Here is a 24,756-nt window from a genome sequence, read left to right as displayed (position 1 = left end):
CCCAAGAAAACATGAGAATTTAATGGGGAGAACAAAGGAAGAAGGTGTTTAGAAGCAGCAGCTAGAAAAAGAAAGAAAGCCAGGGAGAGCAGCATCTTATCAGCAAAGGGAGGACAGATTTTCAAAATGAGAGTGTTATATTACCCTCTTCCAGACCAGTGGGGTCTGGGGTCCTGAGGCCAGGGTTATGGTGGGGGAGCCCAGTTGCTAGGGTCAGGGGCAGCATGCTGTCCTTCAGTGCTTGGGATCCTTGGAGGAACCTGAAGACAGCATTGCAGAGAAGCAGCCTACAGCCAAAGCCAAGTGGGCTCGAAGGCTGAATATCGGTCCAGACAGGGCTAGGCAGAGAGGACTGGACCAGACTCAAAGCCAACAGGCAGGAGACCAGGGAGACCTAAGGAAGGGAACAGCCAATGTAGGAGTAAGAGCATGTCAGAATGGAAGAGTAGAGGACACCTGGGTTCCCAGCCTGTGCCTCAGGCCATCAGTCCGTGTGAGAAAGAGCAACTCTATTCATAGTATAGTGAGAGGTACAGAGAGATTTTGAGTGCAAGCCCTGGATACTTAACCTTTGTGACTAATAGTGACTGGAAAGAAAGAAGAGGAAGCTTCCGGGTCTGATAATGTTTATTTCTTGATCTGGGTGCTATTTTTAGATCGTGAGGTCTTTGAGCTGTATATTTGTATATGCATTCTTTTTGGCAGGTATAATTTAATGAACACCTTAAAAATTAAAAAGTCTGGAGCCTGGAGTCAGATTGGCTGGAATCAAATCTCTGCCATTTATGAACTCTGCAATTTGGGACCTATTATAGAATTTCAATCTTACCTCACAAGTTTCTTTTTTTTGTGAATATAAAAATAACATCATAAAAGTATTTAAGAATCATGTGCCAGATTTTACCTATAAATGCAATAGAGAAATAGAATAAGGTAAGGACTGAAATACATTCACTGGCCTTGACATTTTGGTGACCAGAATGAGAGTTCTTTCAAAGGAGTTGGGAAGAATGGGGTACCCGGGCTTGAGGCATGAATGGGAGGTGAGGAGGCAGAGAGTATGGGTGGAGATAACTCTCAAGAGATTTGTCTCTGAAAGAAAGAGCCATGGCAACGGTATTTATTTGTTTAGCGCTTACTCTCACTCTAGCTCTCCATTAGTGAGGTTACAAGTCACAGAGTTGTGTATTTTTCTTCAAAGATGTCTACCAGTGTAAGCGTAAGCCTTGGAAAGGGAGATGAATATTGTCTAAGTCACAGAAATTGAAGTTATTAAGTGAGGGGGAGAACTTGAAATGTCCAACCATGCAATTCAGATTTGTCATAAAACAAAATGAAGTCAGGATAATGCTGGTTACCTGGGGAAAAGGATATTTAGGGACTAGATGATGTTAGAGAGATTTATCAGCTATATAGGAGTGGCGGATAGACAAAGAATAAGAGTATAAGTAAGTCACTTAGTTTGCAGGATGGAGCCATTCAAAGTGACCACAAAATCCAGGATGTGGCCACAGTGGTGACTGCTGGAAGGGGAGAGAAAGGGACCAATGCCTAGGCGGGGTCAGGAAGAGAGGAATGCTTATCCATGCGCCGAAGCCCTTGACAAATAGGAGAAAGTGACCGAGAGAATGTGCCTCTCCTGAGAAGAGCTCCCATGATTTTCTTCAATCACCCATTCTGATGTCAGTTATCTCTGAGTTTTATAAATAGCCTAAAAGCATTATTCTGTATTCTAAATCCATTTACTATTTTTTTTTTTTTGGCATGAATGTAGAAGAATTGTTTGCTATATCCTATGAGGGTCTTTCATTTTCCTGAACACGAGTAATTTACTCTTCGATGTTCTTTTTCATTGACTGAGTAATTCTAATTTTTTAAAATCTAGTTCTAGACATTGTTTTCTTATTATGATTTTCCATTTATTCTAAGTTCATGAGTATTCTGGACTTCATACTACTAATCCTGAATAAGACTTAGTCAGAGCTGCTGAAATTGTTTTGGTTATTGTTTTTGGTCTCTTGTGGTCTATTTCTTTGTATTTATTCTACAGAGAAAGATTAAATAATGAAGTCTAGAAAGGAAGATAAATGACTTTATTGTATTGTAACAATAATATTGACAAATAATTTTATGCATATTTGACTTCATGTTCACCCCGGTAGTGATTTTCTAATTGTTTACTCGTTTCTTATTCATGATGACCTATTATTTTTTAATTCTCATCTATTCATAATTAATCCTGAGTTCCTCTACATTGAAACTTCAACTCCTACTTAATGTTGTATTTTACTTCATTTTCTCCAATTTCCAAAGAAAATTTAAATTTTGATTCCAAAACTATGCTTTTTCAATATCTTAATAAACATTCTAAGTAATTTGGAACCAAAGGCTGAACCATATCTCTTTGAGTTTCTTGCATCAGTGCATTTTAACAGTGCTTCTGCAACTGTGACTGTTTTTGCAAATTATCTAATTAAGTAATTTTCATATTATAGCTGACACATTTTCAACGGAAACTCCTCATAAAGCTATCTGTCAACGTGTAGCCGCCTCAAGCCAAGATGTGGATGAGGACCAGAATTTAAGAGACCAGATACAGCATAGGTCAGTTTAAAATTCACTGTCCTGCTTCTTGTCCTTTGTACAGACTAACAATCACTTTGGAATCATCAGATCTAGGAATAAGATATATTTCCTAACATTCAGTTTTTTACAAAACTGACCAGCTTTGGTATAAAGTAAAATATTATGTGCTTGCTTTCATAGCACAGGTCATCATAATCTGAGAAGAAAAGAATTAAATCAGGCAGTGCTTCCCTTTGTGGTTACATGAGTTTACAGTTTCATTATGTGAAATCCGAATTCAGCCCTCCTTCTGCAAATGCCAATGAAGATCATGGAATTTCAAAGAGCCAGGCATCATACCACAAAATATAGTTCTAAAACAACTTCTGTTTTGCTAAAATGAAGTTAAGCTTAAAAAAACTATTCTTTTGGTTGTGTGCGATTTGCTCATTGTAAAAGAAAAGTTAGACAATTGTATAAAACCTTGATTAGTCTAAAAATATGGAGGAAGCCAGGGAAGAGTTATTTGAGCTACATTAAGCCTGTTATCTCTCAGGGAAGACAGGAAAGTTTTAAGAATTATTCCAAGAATATATTTGAGTAAAGCAAATAAGTCTGAACCATCTACACCTATTCAAAGATCTCTTCAATTTCTATCTCTAAGAAAAAGATAGATAATCTGGGCGGCTCAGGCTGCAGCTGCCATCAAAAATGTTTTCAGTTCTTCTATGAGCATAGGTGATGTTTCCTTAGATTTTTCTCTTAGAGAACTGAATCTACACTAAAAGTTTTCTGAAATGCCATTTTCAAATCTTCTTTTACTCTTTCATATATCTTAAAAAATATAGCTTGATGGCATTATTTTTTTCTTAAAGCAAATATTCTACCATTGCCTATAGATTCCTTAAAGTTACTCTTACAGATTTAACCTAATTGGCAGCATATATTTTCATTGTCAGATAAGTCATGCTTAATATTACTTAAATATTTAAATCAGCATGTGATATTTATATAATATTTTGATTTTGTAGAATTATAGGTTTCTTGGACAACTGGCCTTTATTGGAAAAATGGTTTACAGATCCAGAAGATATTTTGATAAAAGTCAATGCTGAAGTAGATCAAGAGTCTTTATGCCAGAAAGTAAAAGAAATATTTATGACTGAAATAATGAAAAAGGAAAATAAAGGTAATTACATTTCTTTATGATGTTGAGCTTATGTAACTAAAATGTGCGGATTTAATGAATTTAGGAGGAAGTGAAAGTGTTTTTGCAAAGTTCTCTCTTCTATTTGGATCATAGTATCTATAAGCGTCTTCTACTACTGATTTTAGCTTTCTGCTACAAATGTTTCTAAATAAAAGATTTATCCTTGTTTTAATTTAACTTAATCAAAAGAGGTCATCTAGCTGAAAGCATTGTTTTCATGTAAAAAAAAAATAGAGTTAAAATTAAGGATGTCATAGAGAAGGGTAAAGATTTTCATCTGTGAATTCCAGCCTTATAAGCAAACAGCAAGTGAATTCTCCTTTTAGAATAGAAATACTAGGCTGTTTATTTCCCCCAGTCTTCCTGCATTGGTATGAATCTACTGATTATTAACTAGTTATTTGCAAGCCTGCTTCTGTGATATGTCCCACTCAAATTGAACCATCCTGACCTACTTCCTTCTTCATCTAACCAATAGTCATTGCCTATTAACTTTTTGCAGTATTGTTGGGATTTCTTAGTGAAAGAGCTCTGAAGTTCATACTCTGCCAATGACCGATTGCAATTGTAATTTTGCCCTTGAGAAATGATTCGAGAAATAAATATTTCCCCTTTTTTTTAATCAATCGCCCCTAATTATATGGGCAACTGCAATTTCTTAGTATAAGAAAAAATGGTCGATGATCACAAGGATTCTAAAATTGCCTTCGCAGCAAGCTGTCTCCCATCACTAGATTTGTGACCTAACTGCCACAATGTATCAGTTAAGTGACACCAAAATAACACATAGGTATAAGCCACAAGTCATGAGGATCTAGGAGATCATATTTAGAAAGATAAGCTCCTAAATCTAAGAGTCTACTTTTCAGAAACAAAGTAAAAACCAATCCATATATTATTTAAGATGCTTAACGTGTTACTTCAGTATTATAAAATTAGGCTGAGAGACAGAAGGAAGCGCCCACAGGAATCCTACAGTCTTGGTTGGGAGGCAACACCAAACAGATTCTAAGCTGAAGCTTCCAAGATCTATAGGTTAGAATCAATGTGTTTTTCCCAGCTCTTGGGCTCATTTAAACATTTTCCTAAAGATCTTCACATTCTAATCACTGATCACATTAACAGACTCAGCTGTCACTTAGAGTTACATCCAGTCAGTTCATTACTTAACAAATATTTTAACATTAAAACAATAAACATTTACCTGCTTAGTACTCTGTATTAACAAACACCCTAAGTCAAATAATAATAATAATAATAAAAGAATGTGGTACGCTTATGTATACTCTGATGTGAAAAAAAAAATGACCATAATATAATGTTAAGTAGGTAAAAGTAGGTTATATATAAAATAGTCTAGTTTTAGTTTTTAAAAGTGTAGACACACTTTGAACTATGTGTTAAATATATATACAGACACACATACACACACACAGAAAAGAATCTGGCGGTCTGTGCAGTACTTGATGACGGGGGAAGGAGAAGGGCAAGGAGACTTAACAGGCAATTTCCCATTTTACTTATTTGTCTAAATTGTTGGATTTTTGAAAACAATAATTATGTATTACTTTATAATCCAAAAAAAAAAGTTAACTTCCACTTTGAGAAACATCTAATAGAATGAAACTTCTGCTGAATTGAAAAGAATAATCTAAGGGCAAAAGAAAGGTGTATAAAAAGAAATAGCCATAGAAGAATGTAGGGGTTCATTGCCAGTGGTTCACTCAGTACAGTTGTAGACATTTCCAGCATGGAGGGCATGAAGATCAGGAAAGGCAGGGCAGTGTGCTAGGAAAGGTGAACTTGAATCATGAGAGGCAAAGGGTCTTAACAATAACAGAAACCTGGAAAAATACAAACTAGCCATGCCTTGTCCCTTAAGGCCCTGGGCTAACTGTCTCCTCTGCCTGAAACACTCTTCCATCAGATTTCCACAAGGATCACTCCTTGACTTTCTTCAAGTCTTTGCTCAAACACTTCCTCCTCAGTGATCCTATCCTACTCAGTCACCACACGGCACTCCTGATCCCCTGTACTCCGTTCTATTTATTTTCTCTATAGCACTTACCATCTTCCAACACCTTTTTTAAATTAACTTAATTCATCATGTCAGTGGTTTGCCTCCCACCACTGGACTACAAGCTTCAGTGTTTTTTCTCTTTTTTGTTTTACTGTTGTATCTCTGGCAACCAGAAATGTGCTTACTGTTGTTTGTATTATTAGTAGTAGTAGCAGTGGTAGTACAATGAAGTACTACTAGTAGTAATAGTCTTACTTCATTGTTGTGGCACAATTCAGGATCAATAAATAGTTGTGACATGAATGAATGGTTAAAACAACTGTGTATTAGTACAAGTGCTTTACATCTAATTATTCATTCAAATTGGTGATGTACATTTCTTTCCCATAATATTTCAGCACCAACCCAACCCTACCTCTTCTATCACATTGCTCTTCACCTTTTCTTTACATTTTTTCACCTTGTTTTTCCATTGGGAATTTTGAAATAATCCTTTGTTTTTCTATTCCACTATATTAGCTACTTCTAAGTTGCTGCTTTTACATTTGGTGCCCCCTCAACAAGCTTGTCTATGTGCTACATGCACACAGACACACAGACTCACACACACACAGACTCATGCACACACAGACTCACGCACACACAGACTCACACATACACCATCCCCATCACCATCCCCACCACCATCAGAAGCAAGGGGAATGGCATTTCTTACTAAACAGAGAGGCTCAATCTCTTAAGGATCGGATAACTTAAAGTAGAACCCTAAAACATGAATTTAGCCTTAAATTAATAAAAACAATTTATATTAATTTAGGTAGTTTATTTTAGCTCAAGTGAAATGGTGTGTGAAGTCCCTAATAAAAATTCTTTCTTATCATCCTTTTAAAGTTAAAAAGAAATTAGAAGAAAAGGAAGCTGAGAAAAAAGAAGAAGTTTCCATGGCTGAACCTCCTCCCCCTACCCCTCCCCTTCCTGAACCAGAAAAAGAGAAGGAAACCCATCCTCAGCGTGAACACTCAAAATCTCCTACTGCAAAAGGAAAACCACCAGCAGGTGATTGACAGAATAATTTATAATCCTGTTTGTCAGTTTCTTATTTTCACTCAGAAAATCATTATAAAATATAGTAGCAGTCCATGTATCTAGATTCAGACTTTGAGCAGCCTCAATCATATGAAACCAAGGTCTACATTCAGGTGGAAGTAGAAAAGTCCTCAGTAGCTAAGAGCATGGCTGTCACAAAGCCCAGGTACTTTACTGTGTAGGGGGAATCTGTGAAGTCCTCACACTCAGATCTACTGATTAGAATAAGACCACAGATGAGAAGAGGAAAGACACAGGGAATAACCAGAAGGAATGTGTAGAGCAGATCAAGAGAACGATTTCAAGCATGATTTATCTGTTTGCTGAACTGTAGAGCTTTATGTAGAGTGAGAACATCTTAAGAAAATGAGAGTTAGCATAGCCAGTTTTCCCCATGAATAAGGGAACAAATCAACAGCACTCATCAGAGACTAGAATGCACATGTAACTAAACTTCAGTGCTATGTTATTATACAAGGACAGAAACCTGACATCTTGATAACCATATATTTATGATATATAATATGTATGGATAAAGAGCTTGTATAGAGAATATTTTTTAGCTTAAGTTCTTTCTAGATTCTTAACCATTAAGTTAAGCAGTAGAAGTGAAAGTAAAGACAAAAGTAAAGTGCTTAATTGTTGAAATGTGTGATATTGGTAGAATGTCATTTTCAGGTTTTGTGCTGTGTATACGAAATGAAATGTGGCTCTAGTTTCTTGTTGCAGCTTGATAAGAGGCTGGCTGTGCAGTTATACGAGTCTACCCAGGTATTCTTGGTATTGTGTCATGGTCCTATTTCTAAACTTCATTATCTTCCTGCTTCATGGAGATTTGAGATGGGTCTGAATATTTTAACATTTATTTATATTAGGCAAATAAATTTGTTAGTAACATATGTTATGGTCTATTAAAGACCATTGTATTCCATCCAATAAAATGGGGCTTACCAAAAGGCAAAATTCACAAACTCTAAAGAAATACTTGTCTTATTAGGTGACCAATAGAACACAAAGCTACGAATTAAATATACACCCTTTCCCATGACCTCACTAGGAGTTTAAAAAAAAAAAAAAACAATTCAGAGGTCTGGAGGAAAAATGGAAGTTTTTAAAATGACTTTTAGAGCTAGGAACGACTGAGTACTAACAGTCATTTTGTCCAAATATAGTTCTACATTTTACATGATTCTATATTTTATATCAAGTGAGCCTGCCGTTATCCAAAACCGGCCTTTAACCTGTGGCCACGGCTCTCTCCTCACTTCTTCCCCTGGCCTGCTCTCAATTAGGGGCATCTTTGTACCCAGGCCATCCCTTCAAACCAATCTCTGGTGTTTCTGGTTGTAACACAGTTCAGTCTTTAAGTTTCTGAAGTTTTCTTGTGAATGTAAAATTGTGTTTTTGAATACTGTGCACTGGAGGAATAATAAAGCTATTGTTGCTTCAAAAAGTGGTTGTATCTGTCTTTTTTTTTTTCCACCAAGGGCAGGGCTAGTGCCTGATTTTTAAAAATGTGTGGAAGGAGACTATATCAAATTTAAAAGCTTCTGCACAGCAAAAGAAATCCTAACAGACAAAGAGGCATCCATCCAAATGGGAGAAGATATTTGCAAACAACACCTTCGATAAGGGCCTAATATCCAAAATATATAAGAAACTCATACAACTCAACAACAACAACAACAACAAAAAAAGCAAGCCAATTAAAAACAAGTGGAGAACCCGAACAGACACTTCTCCCAAGAAGACATACAAGCTGACAACAGACATATGAAAAGATGCTCAACTTCACTAGCTATTAGGGAAACTCAAATCAAAACTACAATGAGGTACCACCTCCCACCTGTTAGAAAGGCTATCGTCAACAGGACAAATAATAACAAGTGTTGGAGAGGTTGTGGGAGAAAAGGAACCCTCAAACACAACTGATAGGAATGTATAGCCACTATGGAAAACAGTATGGAGGTTTTTCAAAAAACTAAGAAAGAATTACTATATGACCCAGGAATCCCTCTTCTGGGTATTTATCCAAAAAACTTGAAAACATCCACAAAGATATATGCATCCAATGTTCATAGCAGCATTATTCACAGTGGCCAAGACATGGAAATAACCAAAATGTCCTTCAATAGATGATTGGATAAAGAAGCTGTGGTACATACATACAATGGAATATTACTCAGCCATGAGAAAAGATGAAATACTGTCATTTGTGACAATATGGATGGATCTCGAGATTACCATGCTAAGCAAAATAAGTCAGACAGAAAAAGTTGAGAACCATATGATTTCACTCGTATGTGGGATATAAAATTGAAAGCAACAAAAAAAATGACAAACAGAGATTCATGGACACGAACAATGGGTTAGTGGTTACCAGAGGAAAGGGGGAAATGGGGAGTTGAATAAGGGTTAAGGGGGTACAATTTTTGGTGACAGAAGAAAATTTAACTTTGGGTGGGGAACACACAATTCAATATACATATGACGTATAAATAAATAAATAAATACAGATATAAATAAATAATTTCAAGTGGAAAAAATGCATGGCAGTGTCAATCCCCAGAGGCCCGATTACTGCTTTCCAACAGGGATGCATATTGGAAGATCTCAGTGCTTTGGAGCATTGATGGGGCATTGAAACAGGCTGTGCTGCCTCTACAGTTCAGGGAAGCTTGGATAAACGAGTTTAGGGAGGGCAATTTCCAGCACATTTGTTTATTTGTATATAAATACTTACAAATTTTTCAAAAGAGAACATTTTAGAACTGAAAGCCCAAGGCCTTTGAACATGCCCAGCTCAAACACCCAATTACAGTCTCCTTTAGGGGAAAAGAAAAGAGGAATTATTTACTAAAAAAAAAAAAAGAATTACGGAAATGAGGTAAAAAAGGAGGCATAGTACACTGAGTATTAACAGTCATTTTGTCCAAATATAGTTCTACATTGTACATGATTCTGCATTTTATCTCTGTTTCAAATACACTTGGGATTAAATTTGCAAAACTTCACAGTTATGTTCTAAAGAATTCAGGATCAAATCCACTTCCAAATGTCAGGATATATTTTGTAACTGATTAAAAATAAAAGCCGGCCAAGTACATGCTGCTCCCAGCAGAAATTAGACTTGCCCTCGATACATTATAAATTCAGTATCTTAGATATCTCTATTTTTATCTTCTTTTCTTGGTTGCCTTGTGCTTAAGTTTAGAGCTAGTTAAGTTATTGGTTACCCAGCATATTGTCATGAAAGGAACTAGCAGCTTATCTAGACTTTTAATATTATTATTATTAAGTTTATTTTTTTTAAAGCAATGCATTCAAATGTTTGGTTATTTGTTTATTTATGTGTTTGGTGGTCAACTATTTGGATTTTTTTTTTCTAGAAGTTAAAGTTTTAAAGTTAATCCTTCTCTATGTCTTGCACTTATCTTATTTCTATGGAATTTTGTCAGATATATTTAAATGTAAGGATATGTACTATGCATCTTTTACACTTTCTTATAACTATCAATTTTAAATACAAGAATAGTTCAGATAGGGTCTCTCCATCACAGGCATTTATATTGTCTCATATATTCGTCCATCTACTAAACAACAACAACAACAATAACAAAAAATGTAGCTCAGGACAAAGGAAGGAAAATGATTGAAACTATTTAGTGAATAATGCAAGAAGTAGTGAAATTTTTCAAGGAACTGGTTTATTATTTGGGACATCTTATTGACCTCCAGGTCATCAGTTTCCCATTTTCGCCCTTCAAATATATTTTTGAACTAGAATTCAGGGAATCTAAGATGAATATACCCAATCTATCCTTTGCATTGCAAGTTACATTCAACGCAAAATGGATATGTAAAGTCAGAAGGCAACCAAGTGTGTGGTCAAAAGAAGTTCAAGGATGCACAGTATCAAAGTAATGTGGTTATTTAACTCTTCTTCAAGGTGTTTTGGCATCATTCTTGTTACAGATCCAGTCTTATGGTACAAGGATCATTCACTTGAAATAAATCCAAATAGAGCCACATGCTTCAAATGGTCTGATGACTAACTTAAAATTCTGCAGCTCTGTTGCATTAAAGAGTTTATAATCAAATCCACCATGAAATGTTGATATTAAACTTACTGTGACAGAATAGAATAGTACTATCAAGGCTATCATTCAAGAAATTTCTAACCATAGTCTGTCTTCAGATGAATTTTAATTCACAGTGAAGGCCTGAGTCATTTTATGCGGTTCACAGATGTAATGGTTTATCTGTGAGAAATAGTATTTGATTGCTTACAAATCATATAGCTCAGATTATTGAAGAAAATCACCAATAATATTTATATGTTGGATTTTGTTTAGAATCCCTGCATGGTAAGAAGGAATCTCTTCAGGAAGGAAAAGGGAAGAAAGGTGACACGTCACTCAAAAGAAAAGGTACAGCATATAAAGACAGATATGATTATATATAATTCTGAATTCATGCCTTCTAACCATCTCAGTGAAAAGCTAGATTTGCATAGTAGTGTACGCCGAATACTTCTCTCAGGCATTTGTAAACCATAAGCCCCTGACAAAGAATATAACCTGTGTTTCTGCAGCCTGGCTCTTAGCAAAGTTCCTGTTGAAAACAAGTGTTGCTTGTAAGGAATAATTTAGAGAATATCTAATATACAGAACATCCATTCATCATAGATATCATAGGCCTTATCCTTGGGCTAAACTATGCCATTAGAAAGCTATATATCAGACCATATTTCTTGGGCCCCCGTGGAATTGCTTTCATTGATAAGCACTTTGGAATAAAAGTCCTCAACTTTCTCTAGGACATAACACAACAGTGGAGGTGAGGTTTTCATTATACTAATAATAACCTGGCATTATATTTTCTGAAGGGATGGTATGCCCCCTACAATATTCAATGAGCCTTATTAGAAATACTAAGTGAGGTCTACAGCCATGCTACCCTGAACGTGCCCGATCCCGTCTGATCTCAGAAGCTAAGCAGGGTTGGGCCTGGTTAGTACTTGGATGGAAGACCACCTAGGAAGACCAGGTGCTATAGGCATTAAAAAAAGAAAAAAGAAAAAAGAAATACTAGGTAAGAAATTTCATTCAGAATCAAGGGTCAGGAAAACTTTTCGTCCTCCAAGTGGTTAGATAATTAGCTAATTGATAGCATTATTTTTTCTATTTTAGCTCTTTAGAAGTTCTGAACCAAATTAGTGGCTCAGATTTAGTATCTGTGCAAGGACCTAGTTCTCAGTATATGCCTTCTAATTCTTCTCCTTCTAAAATAGAAGATTTTGACCTTCTATTTTAAGTTGTATTTTTCCTGACCCTAATTTCATTTACATTTTTTTCTATTTTCTTTTAACTATTTCTATGAGATGGAGGGGATATAATTTTTAAAGTAATTGCCAGTTGGTAGAAGAAAATTCCAGCCTCTAAAAGAATATTAGTTAGATTTATGTTGAAGCTGCTATAGGGACCAATTAATTAAAGATTGAAATGCAGTTATGGATAAAGACAATTGACATTCTTCAGGGTACATTCAAATGGGTTGTCACAGAGTGTGTGACTTTGTTTAATTTTCATTACAAATGACCAATGTAGTTGCTGCCCAAGAGTACAATGTTCACAAAATGATGTGCTAAAATATATCTTTATTTTTGGCATTTAAAGATTTATAACCGTGATTCTCAAAAAGAATCTCACCCTTCTCTGATTATATGACATGGTGGGCTTATATAACTGAATCTGTTTGGTGAATTAACACTGAGATAAAAATTTTAGCTAAAATGTTAAGAGCTATAATTTATTCTCAGTTCTCACCTATTTACCAACAGGAGAATAATTTTTATATTTACATTATTCATCCCTTGTTTCTCCTTGTGATCAACAAAAGCAAACGAAGGGTCATCATAGAATCATCAAAAGTAGGAATTAAATATACTTATACATACTGGGTACCAAATCATCAAGTTAGGCAGAATAGTGCACATGCTCTAAGAGCATCCTTAGTTAAAAGTATACACACTCCAAACAAGCCATAAGCAAATACAAGTTCAGCCAGTAAAATACATACACTGGAGCCATGCAGTTACCTCACTTTAAAAAACTCCAAGGACTTTTGAAATTTTTTGCTATTATTTTACTAAAATCCTATTGGCTTTAATAATATTTGAAATATGTGAAGAAGAAAAAGAAACTCATTCCAGTCTCACATTTATAATTACAAAGTTATTCTTAGGAATTATTCTTAGAGAAATTTATCTTAAAATGGTCATACTGTTATCACTTTTATTTCACCAAAGTTTCAGGTCAATGGATCAAAAGTCATCATATGAAAAAAGTATATATGAACATTTAGATTATTGACTAAACAAAAACTTTCTTAAATTTTTCTAAATTAAAAAAAAAAATCTAGATAGGACTTCAGTCCTGTGAATAATGGTGAATGATGGATACTATTTTTAAATGTGTAAGTAGAAGTCACCTAACTGCCCACAAAATACAACTGACAATTTCCCGTCTACTTTTAATTCATATATTTTAACTAGTATAAAAGTGAAAGATATATTTACTTCTTAAAGAGCATTATAATTAAATAATATTCATTAAAGAAATATATTTGGGGGAAAGAAAGAGCTCCCAAATCTACAGTCATCTATAAATTGCATCTAAAATCTCAAGAAGTAATGTGAAGGTAAGTGGAATTTAAATGGAATGAATTTCTAAAATCTAATAGCCTTGATCCTTTAAGGAAAATGGTTCTTTCTGAGTTAAGGTACTTCGGTCAGTCACAAGGTCTTTCAGACCATAAGGGTGTCACTTGACTGGCCTAGATCCCCTCATGATGCTACCACGGAAAGTGAAGCATGTGCCCTTTCTGGATTCTGAACTGCAAGTAGACCTCTTTCTCCTCCTTTTTCTCATCTTCTTCCTCCTTCCTCTCTCTTTCCTTTTTCTCCCTTCCTCTGTCCTCCCTCTCCTCTTCCTCCCTTCTCTCTCTCATGTCTTAATTCAGCAGGCTTACGGCACAGCAATTACCTTCATCCATACTTTACAACTGTAGCAAGAAATATAGTTTCCTGCTCAGAAACCTTGTGCCTCATGCAGGGAACGTGGGAATAATCAGGAGCTACGATGCCCCTGCTTCTCCTCCCCCACATTCGTCATCGACTCTGGCTAACTCTTAAAATAATCTCCTTCCTCCCTCTTCTTCCCTTGGGCTTCAAAGAACACCAAGAGCATCACTCATGTTATAGCTGCCTTCTTTCTCATTCAGAGTGGAGAGTTTAATTTTCCAATTTTTGCAGTAAAATTTAAAAAATAAGTTAAATACACTTTGCTCTAAACTCTAAACTTTGTAAGAATCCTATGTTTATCATGGAAGCAAGGACAGAGATGAAAATAAAATATCAAGTTGCTTTTCATAGCCAAATGATTGAGAGAAGTTGGATTGCTTTAAAAAAAAAAAATACTGCTATTTTTGTTATTGATTAATCTGGGGGCTGTAGAGAAAGAGGTTTCTGATTTTTGATTTGGTAAGGCTGCCCAAAATTGCTTAAAAAATAATTTATGAATTACCTCAAGCCCATGGCAATCATAGATATATTCATCCACCAGAATCTGGTCCCATTCCACTTGTAATGGAATGATTCAATATGTGTGTTTAAGGTTCTCCTAAAGGAAAATCACCAGGAGGGAAAGTACTGGTAAAGAAATCACCTGCTGAATCTGTAGATGTGTCACCTGTTCCAACAGTGCCACCACCGCCTAAGCCAGGATCAGAAGAATGGGTCTATGTGAATGAACCAATTCCTGAGGTATGGCAGTTTTGATTCAAGATAGTAGAATCTATTCTTTTTCCTGTTTGTAGTAAGATTTATACCATTATTTGCACCATCCAGAAGGCCTTTCATAGCCGGTAATTGGGGTGTGTGTGTGTGTGTAAAAAAGCCATGATGATTTTTGAGACTACTCATTTACCCACATCTCATCCTTTCTCTGTTCCCTCAAATTTCTGAGTCATACTTTGAACTGCTGTTGAGTGCTGAAATTGAGGGACAAATGGTTTCTATAAGGACAAATTTCTTCCCAAGGACAAGCAGAGCTCCAGTTTCCTGGAAGAATGACTTCCCCAGAACACATATGCAGCAAATTATAGCCCTCCATTCATGTTCTCATGCTCCCATCATAATGCTTTCAAATGAAGTTTAACCTCTAACTTTTTTAGAAATAGAAGACATTTTTTGAAGCTAAGTGTACTAATCAAAGAACGAGGACCCATCAGACTCGAGAACTGTCAGTGGGTACAGTAGTGTAAGGTGAGGGGTCGCCTGAGGTGAGCCCTGGACGCTCCACTCAGTTCTGTGTCCCCTGACAACTGCAAAGCCCAGTGGCAACCCAGGCACATCCGGTTGCTTTAATAGGTACATCATCTTAGGGACAATCACATAGAATGGTCTTTCCTTTAAAACTTTTTAAAAGATACGGAGTTTTGTTTTCGTTTTGTTTTTTTCAAGACTCAGTCCCTCTCTTCCCAATGCGGTCCTCCAACCCAGCGCAGACTGTCTGTCCCGGACATTTGAGACCCAATCGTGAATTGCAGTGATTGTGGTGTTGCTGTTATTATATTATAAACTCTTCAGGGGAGGGAACACGTGGAAGAATAATACGCCGTGTTCAGTACAGAATCAAGCACAGTGCAGAGGATGTAACAACTCTAATGCATGAATGAACGAATTAGCATCAAAGGGGAAATTACAACATGAAATACGTGACGATGAGAGCATTAAATTAAATAACTATAGATGTGTATAACTGACATTACTCAGCCAAACAGAGATTGCTTTTCAAAATAAATATATTAAAAAACTGTCGTAGAGCAGGATATCGAATTGATTTGGGAGAAGATAAAATTTAAATAATATTACTTGGCAGGGGTAGAGAGAAAGGGACGAAAATATTGAAATCCTTAACTGCAAACTTTGAAGCCCCTGTGAGAAATAAAATCATAGAGAACAAAAAGGAAATAGAGGATAAGAGTTAAACAAACAAACAAACATTAACTCTGAAATAGAGCACCAGCTCCCATGCAGATCTAGCAGTCAAGATTCTGGCAGAAAACAGATGATAATTTAAGGAGAGTTGAATAAGGGAGTATTTACATATGTGTGACCAGCAGGTAAGGAAACATATAAGGATACATACCCCTGAAACATACCCCTGAAAAAGGGATAACTGGCAGCCCTTATGGCACCTAGGCCTGAGGAGATGGGGAGAAGGAGCAGATGCTTGGCCCTCGAGAGGCCCTCGGCATGGAGAGGGCCATCTGACAGGAGCTGTGGCCTTCAGCAGAGGGATGCAGCCACCCGCTGTGATTCAGCACGAAGGAAGAGAGAAGTACATAACCAGACCCCCTGTTCTCCCTGCTCTCGTATCTTTTACCCAGGAGGTGGAAGGCAAGGGAGTTTCCTGGGGTCGTTCTCGTAAGGTAGTCTTCCAGAGCACTGCGCAGGGCGGAGAATGAAGGATAGAAGTTGGTCAGGAGGGACAATGAGAAGATGTGCAGCACAGACTGCTAGTTACCTAAACAGAACCATGCAGAGAACAGCTTTTGCTACAACTAGAAATGGCCTAGAGTCTGAAAATAAAGCTGGACAAGTGATCCACTCTAGTCCTTTCCCACCCTAAACTTCTCACACATGAGTTGCAGAGCTTGCCAAGGAAAAGGAAAGACAGATAGACATCCTAGTTAAATTTGAATTTCAGATCATCAGTGAATTTAACTCGGCATATACGTTATCTGATCACTCTAGTTCCAGGCCTCCTTCCTAGGGCTCCAGATCTACCTTACCTTAATAGACACGTGGAAGAGGAAGGAGGGAGAGAGAGAAAGAGACACACACACACATACAGAGAGAGAGAGAGAGAGACAGAGACAGAGGCAGAGAGAGACAGAGAGAGACAGAGAGAGACAGAGAGAGACAGAGAGAGAGACAGTGCTTGCTTTCATATCTGGCTCTCTCAGGTGGAGGCAGCAGCCAAGTTTGAGGAAAGTGTTGGTCCCTCCCCTTTGCCAGCCACAAGAGAAGGTGCAGAGAGAACCAAGGAGGCAAAGGCAAAGTGAGAGGTCTTCTTTGCTTTCCAGCTCTGAAACTTTGGCGACTATCTGCTTTGCCTACTGATTTCCTATTATGCTCAATCTTCTCCAACGAAGAGAAGGCTGTTTAATTGGAAAGGATAGAGCTGAACGACTAGTCACATCACATAAGTTCAAGCCCCCAAATACAGAAAAATTACATCCCAGAGACTGGAAGAATGTAGAGATATAACATTACCAGTAACTCATAGAAGTCACAGAGGATACAGGAGATTCTGGACGGCCAGATGTAGGAAGATGTCTAAATATTTAATGAAAGGCAGATGGGATTTAGTAATGTGTAGACAAATAAGCTATACATTAATCCCTGACAAAATTTCAGAGATAATTATAAATGTATGACTTCTGAGCACTTATAAAATACAAAACTGATCACCCAGAGCCCACACAGTTTCACTAAGTCCTGCTGAACTGGCCCATTCCATTTTCTTGATAGCAAGGTTGGATAGGCAGGTCAGAGAAGTACCAAAGACGTCATATATCTTGTGTTTAAAATAGTATTTGACAACTTCTCATGAAGTTCTTATAGAGAAATGAGAGCAGTGAGCAGGATGTTAGTCTAATTAGGTCCATTCTTAGGTAGCAACTCTTCATGCATGCAGTATTAAATAATAGGTTGAAGTCAACCAGGTGAGAGGTTTAGTGTGGTGGGCTTATTTAAAATGGCCTTTATCACCCTTCTGGATCCCACATCCTTTAAGGGAGATCATGACAAACTAGAAACAGAAGGGGGAAACTAGGTAAGAAAAGGGTGTTAAAATAATGTCAAAGGAGCATTAAAGGAAGTGTAAATATTTAATTTAGGTGAATGAATACTTGAAGTATGGTTGGACATAGAATCATAGACTTTTAGAAATAGATGAAGCCACCCAGTCTCCTAAAAATTTAACAGATGATAAAATTGGGTTCGGGTTAGTTGAATTACATTTATATTAACATTTACTGAGCATCCATTATGTGCTGCACGGATGCTGGGAATCCCAAAACAAGCAAGTTTCTTCCTGAATCCCAGCCTACCTCTCCTCACTGACGTCTTCACATGTTTGACAAGCTGTCATAGGGAAGGATGTATGAATATAGTCTGTTCTTCTCCAAAGGGCACCGCTATGGCTAAGTGGAAACTACAGGAAGGCAAAGTTCTACTCAACATAAGGAAGAATTTTCCAGTAATATGAGTTGTGTTATATTGGAGGGAGCTGCCTTGAAATGTCATGCTTAATACATCAGTGAAGTCCACAGAGAGACTGGATAATCTATGTCTAGTAGTTCGCATTTCTAAGTTAGAGAGAAAATTAGCCCATATGACCTCTAAGGTTCCCATGTGTGATCCCCTTAGTAAATATGCACAGCCAATAAGAGAATAATGAGTACGGCAAGTTTATATTGAATATAATAAGTATCTTCAATTTTATTTCATTTTGATTATTTTTTTTTGATTGTGTGTTCGTATCATTAAAGATAACATAAAAGCAACTTGCCAATTTTCATGATGCACAGAGCAAAGATAAAATCTCTTGTGTGAATTCGGAGAAATAATTCATCATCATTCTGACATGAACACTAGGTGTTCTTCATAGTGGGCAGTTTTCCAACATAAAGAAAATGTGACATCTGTGACAATGCAGTTTATTCGTTCATTCCATAAATATTTCTGGAGCACCTACTATGTCTTAGACACTGTGGAAATTCTATGGAAAAATGTAAAGTGGCAAATAAGACAACCTTTGTTCCTGGCTTTATGAGATGAGTATTCTCAGGAGGTAGTGGAGGTGGAGAAAAGAAAGGAGCAAGGAGTTTCACAGCAAATGTTTTACGTATTAGCAGTTGCATTTTGATCTTCTTGCTTAGTTCCGCTCTTTTGACTCATTATTCAGAAGAATTTTCACTTTAGATTTATGATTTCTATGCTTTGCCATTTAACAGGAAATACCTTCATTTTTAGTACCTTACTGGGAACTAATAGAAAATTCCTATGTAAACTCCATCAAAACAGTACTCAGGCATCTGAGAGAAGACCAGCATGTTGTGCTTGGTTACTTATATAATATTAGGTAAGTGAAGTTTCCAAAGTTTGAATTTTGCAGTTTACAGATATGACGTGCAAGCTCTATCTCATTCTCTTAATGCCTTACAGAACAAGTTTCCAGCAGTTTCTAAGGCGTCCGGATCACAAGCAAGATTTTGTATCTCAATGGCAGGCTGATTTCAACTCTCTTCCTGAGGACTTGTGGGATGATGAGGAAACAAAGGCTGAACTACACCAAAGAGTGAATGTAAGGAAAACTGCGAGCTACTAGGCCGGTGTCTCCACACACTCACATCTTATACTGCGAAACCCTAATTCATTTCCTTTTTACTTTCAAGAGGTGCAAGGATGAGGATGGAAATGGTTTGAACACTTATCTTTCAAGAGTGGTTGCAAAAACACCCGCCGAGCCCCTACTGAGCAAACTCAGTACAGAAGTGATTGAGTGAGCCATGTAGATATTTGGGGGAAGAGTATTTTGATCACAGGAGAAAACAAAGGCAAAGGTATTGAGAGGGGAGCCTGCTCGGTATGTGTGAAGAACAGCGAGGAGGCAGGCGCGGCCAGAGCAGAGCGAGCATGGGCCAGAGTATTCGCCGATGAGGTCAGAGAGATCATAGGAGACTAGATTCTCTAAGGCCTTGAAGGTCATTGTTAGGATATTGGTGTTGATCTGAATGAGAGTTGAAACCTTGGCTTCTGGTTTTAAAAGAGTCTTCAGTGGAGTAAAAGCAGTAAGGAGACCAGTTGGGAAATCAGTTGCGAAGCTATTGAAATTAAAGTAAAGCATGACGGTGACTTAGATTCATGGGGTGCTAAAGGATTTAACCCAAGAGATATTGAATTAACAAACGTCAGAGTAAAGCTGAAGTATTTTACCTGTTCTTAGACACTCCTCAAACGGTAATAAATAGCTATGTAAATCCAAAAAAATATCTACCTTTTCTATCTTTTTTCTACTTATTCATAATGCCAGACCGACTCTAAACTTCTTCCCCGTATCAGCCAGGTGATTGTTGGTAGAATGAGGAAGTTTCGAAATTAAAAATATCTTATGTGGGATATTTTTTCTAATTCCAAATGTATCATATGTTTATTGTAGATAAATTAGATAATAAAAAGAAGAAAAATTTTAAATGACAAATTCGTAATCCCATTGCCACTAGTTAACCATTGTTAACTACCTTGGGGCAATTATTTTTGCGAAACATGTGACTGCAGTGTACATATGGTTTTGTACCATTCTTCTTCAACAATAGAATACATTTCCTTTCTCAATACAAATTCATCTGCCTCGTCATTTTTATGTCTAAAAGATATTTCATTAATCGACTGTATCATAATGTATTTAACAAATTTCTACTAGTCACCATTTCATTAACAAATATTTGTTGAGCACCAACCTTTATTATGGAAAATTACACAGTAAAATATCATCCAGCGGAATATTTACCACATCTTTATTTCTTTATAAATTTCTAAAAAATAGAAATTGCCCATTCTAAAATTATGCTTAATTTTTAAACACATAAAATTTGCAAATGTCACTTCAAAAACGGATTATGATAATGAAGAAAATATTGTGTTCTATCTTTTTTGTTCATTTTTGCCAATATAACGGGCAAAATATGCGTATCTTCTATAATTTGCCTTTCTATTTCTACAATTAAAGTTGACCATTTTTTTTCCTGCACATATGTCATTTATTCCTCTTCCTCCTGAAGCCTGTTTATGATTTCTTCCCATTTTTATGTTGTGGTGTACTCTTTTTCTTACTGATTTCTAAGACCTCTTTATAGATTAAGGATACAAATCATCTGTTGGTCATATGCTACAATTACATTCTCAGTTTGATGTTTGCCTTATATTATTCGATATGAGTTTTAATATGCAAAAATCCTTTAATGTTTATGTAGACAAATATAGAAAATTTTTCTTTATAGCTTGTCTTTGTGGTCAGTTTAAAAAAATACATCTCCACTCTTAAATTATATATTTAATCTATTTAACATATTTTAAATTAATTTAAGTTTATTTTAATTTTCAGTTACCTAAAATATGAAAAATTCTTGTACATATAAGATAGATAGTAGAAAATAACATATGGTCTTTATTTGGGAGATTTAATAAGTTTTTGCCAAATCAACCACATTAATGATATTATAAATATTTTAGCAATGCATCTTCAGCAGGACTATACAGCAGAGAAACTTCTGAAGTTTTAAGAAAATAAACCTGCCTTTGCTTTGTTCCGGATGATGAATGGGCTCTTCAGGTTTAGGGTGGGCCCTTTTCTCACATTCAGTCTTTATTAAAGTGTCATAGGTAACTCTGATTGAAACAACTGCTCTATTCTCTTTTTACATTTTTATACATACATGATCTTGCAAAAACTGATGAAAGTAAGTTAAGAACCCTTGTAAACTGTTCCATTTCTACCCATTTCCTTGCTACGGTTTTTGATTGATAGATTTTAATGCAGCAGCAGTGTTTTCTGAGGAAGGATTACAATGCACAAATCACAGCCACCATGACCGAAGTGAACCGCAGCGGATCTGTGGTGATCACGGGTGTCTTTCAGACACAGAATTGAAGCAGAATAAGTATTTGTTGGAGGAATACAATGCATGAGTGCAGTACGTCTAAATTTTCTTTAGGGACATTTTTAAGGCAGGCAAAGGATTTTAATTTTATTACACTGAGGTAGTTTGACCCATGACCCTAAAGCCTAATGGTGAAGCTTCTTTCTGTTCAGGATTTACGAGACCGCCTCTGGGACATCTGCGATGCCCGGAAGGAAGAGGCGGAGCAGGAGCGTCTGGACATCATTAACAAGAGCTGGTTCCAGGATTCCACTGGAATAACGATGAACCATTTCTTCTCCCTGATGCAGGTAAGAGCAACGGTCACAATGACACAGACTCTTCCCTCCACAGCCACATCATTCCTTGTGCAACGATTGCTTTGGGAAGTTAAGGGGTCTGTTCAGGGCTGATTTTACTCACAGCACTCTGCCGGCCCTGAGCTCCAGCTTGCCCAGGAAGTTAGCTGAAATAAATGATTTTGGCCCCTGCCAAACAAGCACCAGAATTGGGAGCATCTCAAGCCATCACTCATCAGCTCTGCTTCTAGGTGGCCTAGAGGTGTGGAGGGTAACCCAGAGATGATGTCTCTACTGGTTGTTACCTGGTCAGCCTCTCATAGCACACACCCAAGGTGACCAGCTGAAGCCCAGGAAAGCATCCCTGCCACAAAGCATGGGCTAGATCAGACTCAGCAAGCATTTGACTCAAGAAAAAAGTATATGTCTGAATTGGAAAAGCAGCCCACTCATTAGAACAATCCAATTAACTTATATTGCAGCCTGTTAAATAGAAAATCACTCTGGACAGAAAGACCAGCATTAATTTCATTCTAAGACTACTATTAATAATAGGGAGAAAACACAGACCAAGCATGGATACCCAGCTCTGCCAAGATAAGTATGGAGAGTTTTTAAGAGCTGGAATGGGGGTGAGGGGCAAGTAATAGGACATCTGTGTTTTCTCATTGGCCTTGCCAAAAAGGAGAGTAAATGTTGTCCAATCTTCATGACGAGAGGGAGTTTACCACTTGGACAAGTCACCCTCCAAAGCTAGGGGAAGAGCTTAGAGAGAAGGGGGCTCTCTTCTTGATCACAGAGATGGTTCCCAGGTCCCAGAGAAAAATAGTTCTGGGTCCCAAAACTGGAAAGAAGCTCTTTAAAAGACTTACATCTCAAAGAGACAGAGAAATGATTTACAAGTTTTCCAAAGTCAATGCTCTAAGAACAGGGAGGTCAGGAGCCTAGAATTAGGAAGAGGACTGTCTGAAATTTAGTCAAGCTGAGGGGAATATAAAGGCTGTCATGGTCAAGTCATGTCTACATGAGTATTTTTTCATAAGAGAATAACATTAAGGATGGAGAATGGAAAGGGGGACATTTCTAGTTTTAAGCTGCTCCTGCAGGAAATGAGAATATTTAATTGACAATCACCAGAGCTAGCATATAGTAGGTGTTCCATAAATGCTTGATCAATAAATGACCATGAATGCTAGTACTTTCAAGTTTCAAAGGGACACACCAGTGACAGATTTAGACCACAGGAGGCCTGAAAAGTCATCAGAGGCCTGAGAGGCAGGAACAGCCTCATCAATTACTAACTCTGGGATCCAGATGGGAGGTACAAGACGTAGATTGTACAAAGGATTAAAGTGAGACACCCAAGCAGCCAAAACCAGTCTGGGTAGCATCGCAGGACACCAGTTTAGGCAAGCAGAGATTGCATGTTGGAACAGGTGTGTCAAAAGCTTATAGCAGAAATAACTGAAATCCAATAGTGCACGTAAAAGTAATAGAGAGTTTTTGTGAATCATTAGTCTAAGCAATACATACCTCTTTTGGAAATGGTATAACTCTTATAGCTCAACAATACCTATATTTAAGTCTCACGCCCTGAGAAACTGAATCTACATCCAAACCAACTAGGAGAAAAGAAGGTAACAGCTTATAGGACAAGTTTTCTACAAAATAAATTTTAGAAAATGCTATTCTAGATTATTTCTAAGATTCCTTTCAAAACTAAGATTTTCATGACAAAAATAATCAGAAAGCATTGTTTAACTAGGTATCGTAAACACGAGCAGAATCTTGATCAATTCTGCTTATCTGAGAATATTAGATATAGAATGACATCTTATTCATAGTTAGCTATATATGAGTCAAATTATGCCCCTTAATCTTTTATATAAAATAATATAACGAGGTCTCAAGTACCTATTGTATAAAATAAGATCTACTGAACTTAATCATAAAGAGTTCAGTTCTCTAAGTTAAGGAGGAAATAATTTCCTGATTTTTAAAGTTACTTGCCAAATAATGTAAAGCTATAATTTAATGACAATAATTTTTTATAACCTTGCAACACATTCCTTCAATTTCTCAAAGTTATTCATCAATATCCAATTTGTACAAATTGAGTTTACATTTGCATGTGACTAATTTTAAGTGTGATATTGTGCAGGTTCTCATGAATATAGTTTACAAGACTCATTTTCTCTCTACTGTTTTACCAAATTTAAGCACAACAGGTACACACACTTACTGTCAGACTATGAAATTAGTTCACATATGAATGTTTTAAAATTCAACTTGTTTCTTTAGTCAAGGAAAGAGAAAAATGTTTACTTTTTCTAATCATTTCAAAAAGCTAGTTTGAAAAATTATTTAAATATATATACTTATGTTTAAAATCCAAGTAGAGTATTTAAATATGTTCCATAATTTTTAATAATATATGAATGGTAATCTTACTGTATAACATAGTTTCAAATTAACCAAATAGATTTTTTCTGTTTCATTCATTTAGCTAGAAAAGTTTAATAATGCAGAAAATAGCTTTTCAGGAGCAATTTGGCATAGCTTTTCAATATCAAAAACAAATTTATTGAAACGATTCTTGTTGTTTGCAGACTACAGTGCAAAGCAGACATTTATTTGTTCCAAACGGTGACTACGACAGTACAAGACTATTTTGTAATGTTTTATAAAATAAATAGCAATGGTAATTGCTGGATAAATATAAGGATCCCTTCATAAATACCCTTGGGTTAGGTTTAGCTAAGGGCTTTGAACACTAGGTAAATTTCATTCTCTTTAGGAAAGAT

The 24,756-nt window shown here is 36.5% G+C and overlaps 1 protein-coding gene and 1 non-coding gene across 2 annotated transcripts in view; both read left to right on the top strand.

Moving 5' to 3' along the window:
- The window catches only part of LOC120586101 (sperm flagellar protein 2-like), a 76,479-nt gene that overhangs the window by 7,910 nt on the left and 43,813 nt on the right, over positions 1 to 24,756 (top strand). Inside the window, exons 6-13 of the mRNA XM_039842525.1 lie at positions 2,496 to 2,604; positions 3,597 to 3,754; positions 6,687 to 6,851; positions 11,237 to 11,311; positions 14,558 to 14,706; positions 18,969 to 19,096; positions 19,180 to 19,318; positions 21,827 to 21,964. Coding sequence (XP_039698459.1) covers positions 2,496 to 2,604; positions 3,597 to 3,754; positions 6,687 to 6,851; positions 11,237 to 11,311; positions 14,558 to 14,706; positions 18,969 to 19,096; positions 19,180 to 19,318; positions 21,827 to 21,964 — 1,061 coding nt within the window. The remainder of the gene's footprint in view (positions 1 to 2,495; positions 2,605 to 3,596; positions 3,755 to 6,686; positions 6,852 to 11,236; positions 11,312 to 14,557; positions 14,707 to 18,968; positions 19,097 to 19,179; positions 19,319 to 21,826; positions 21,965 to 24,756) is intronic.
- Positions 11,824 to 11,942, top strand: LOC120586503 (5S ribosomal RNA). Its single transcript, XR_005648727.1, has one exon. It is a non-coding gene; the product is annotated as a 5S ribosomal RNA (ribosomal RNA).

This window comes from Pteropus medius, unplaced genomic scaffold (genome assembly GCF_902729225.1).
Source record: "Pteropus medius unplaced genomic scaffold, Ma_sr-lr_union100, whole genome shotgun sequence".
Taxonomy (NCBI): Eukaryota; Metazoa; Chordata; class Mammalia; order Chiroptera; family Pteropodidae; genus Pteropus; species Pteropus medius.
The sequence above is the reverse complement of the archived record's forward strand: the minus strand, read 5'-3'. Positions and strand labels throughout refer to the sequence as shown.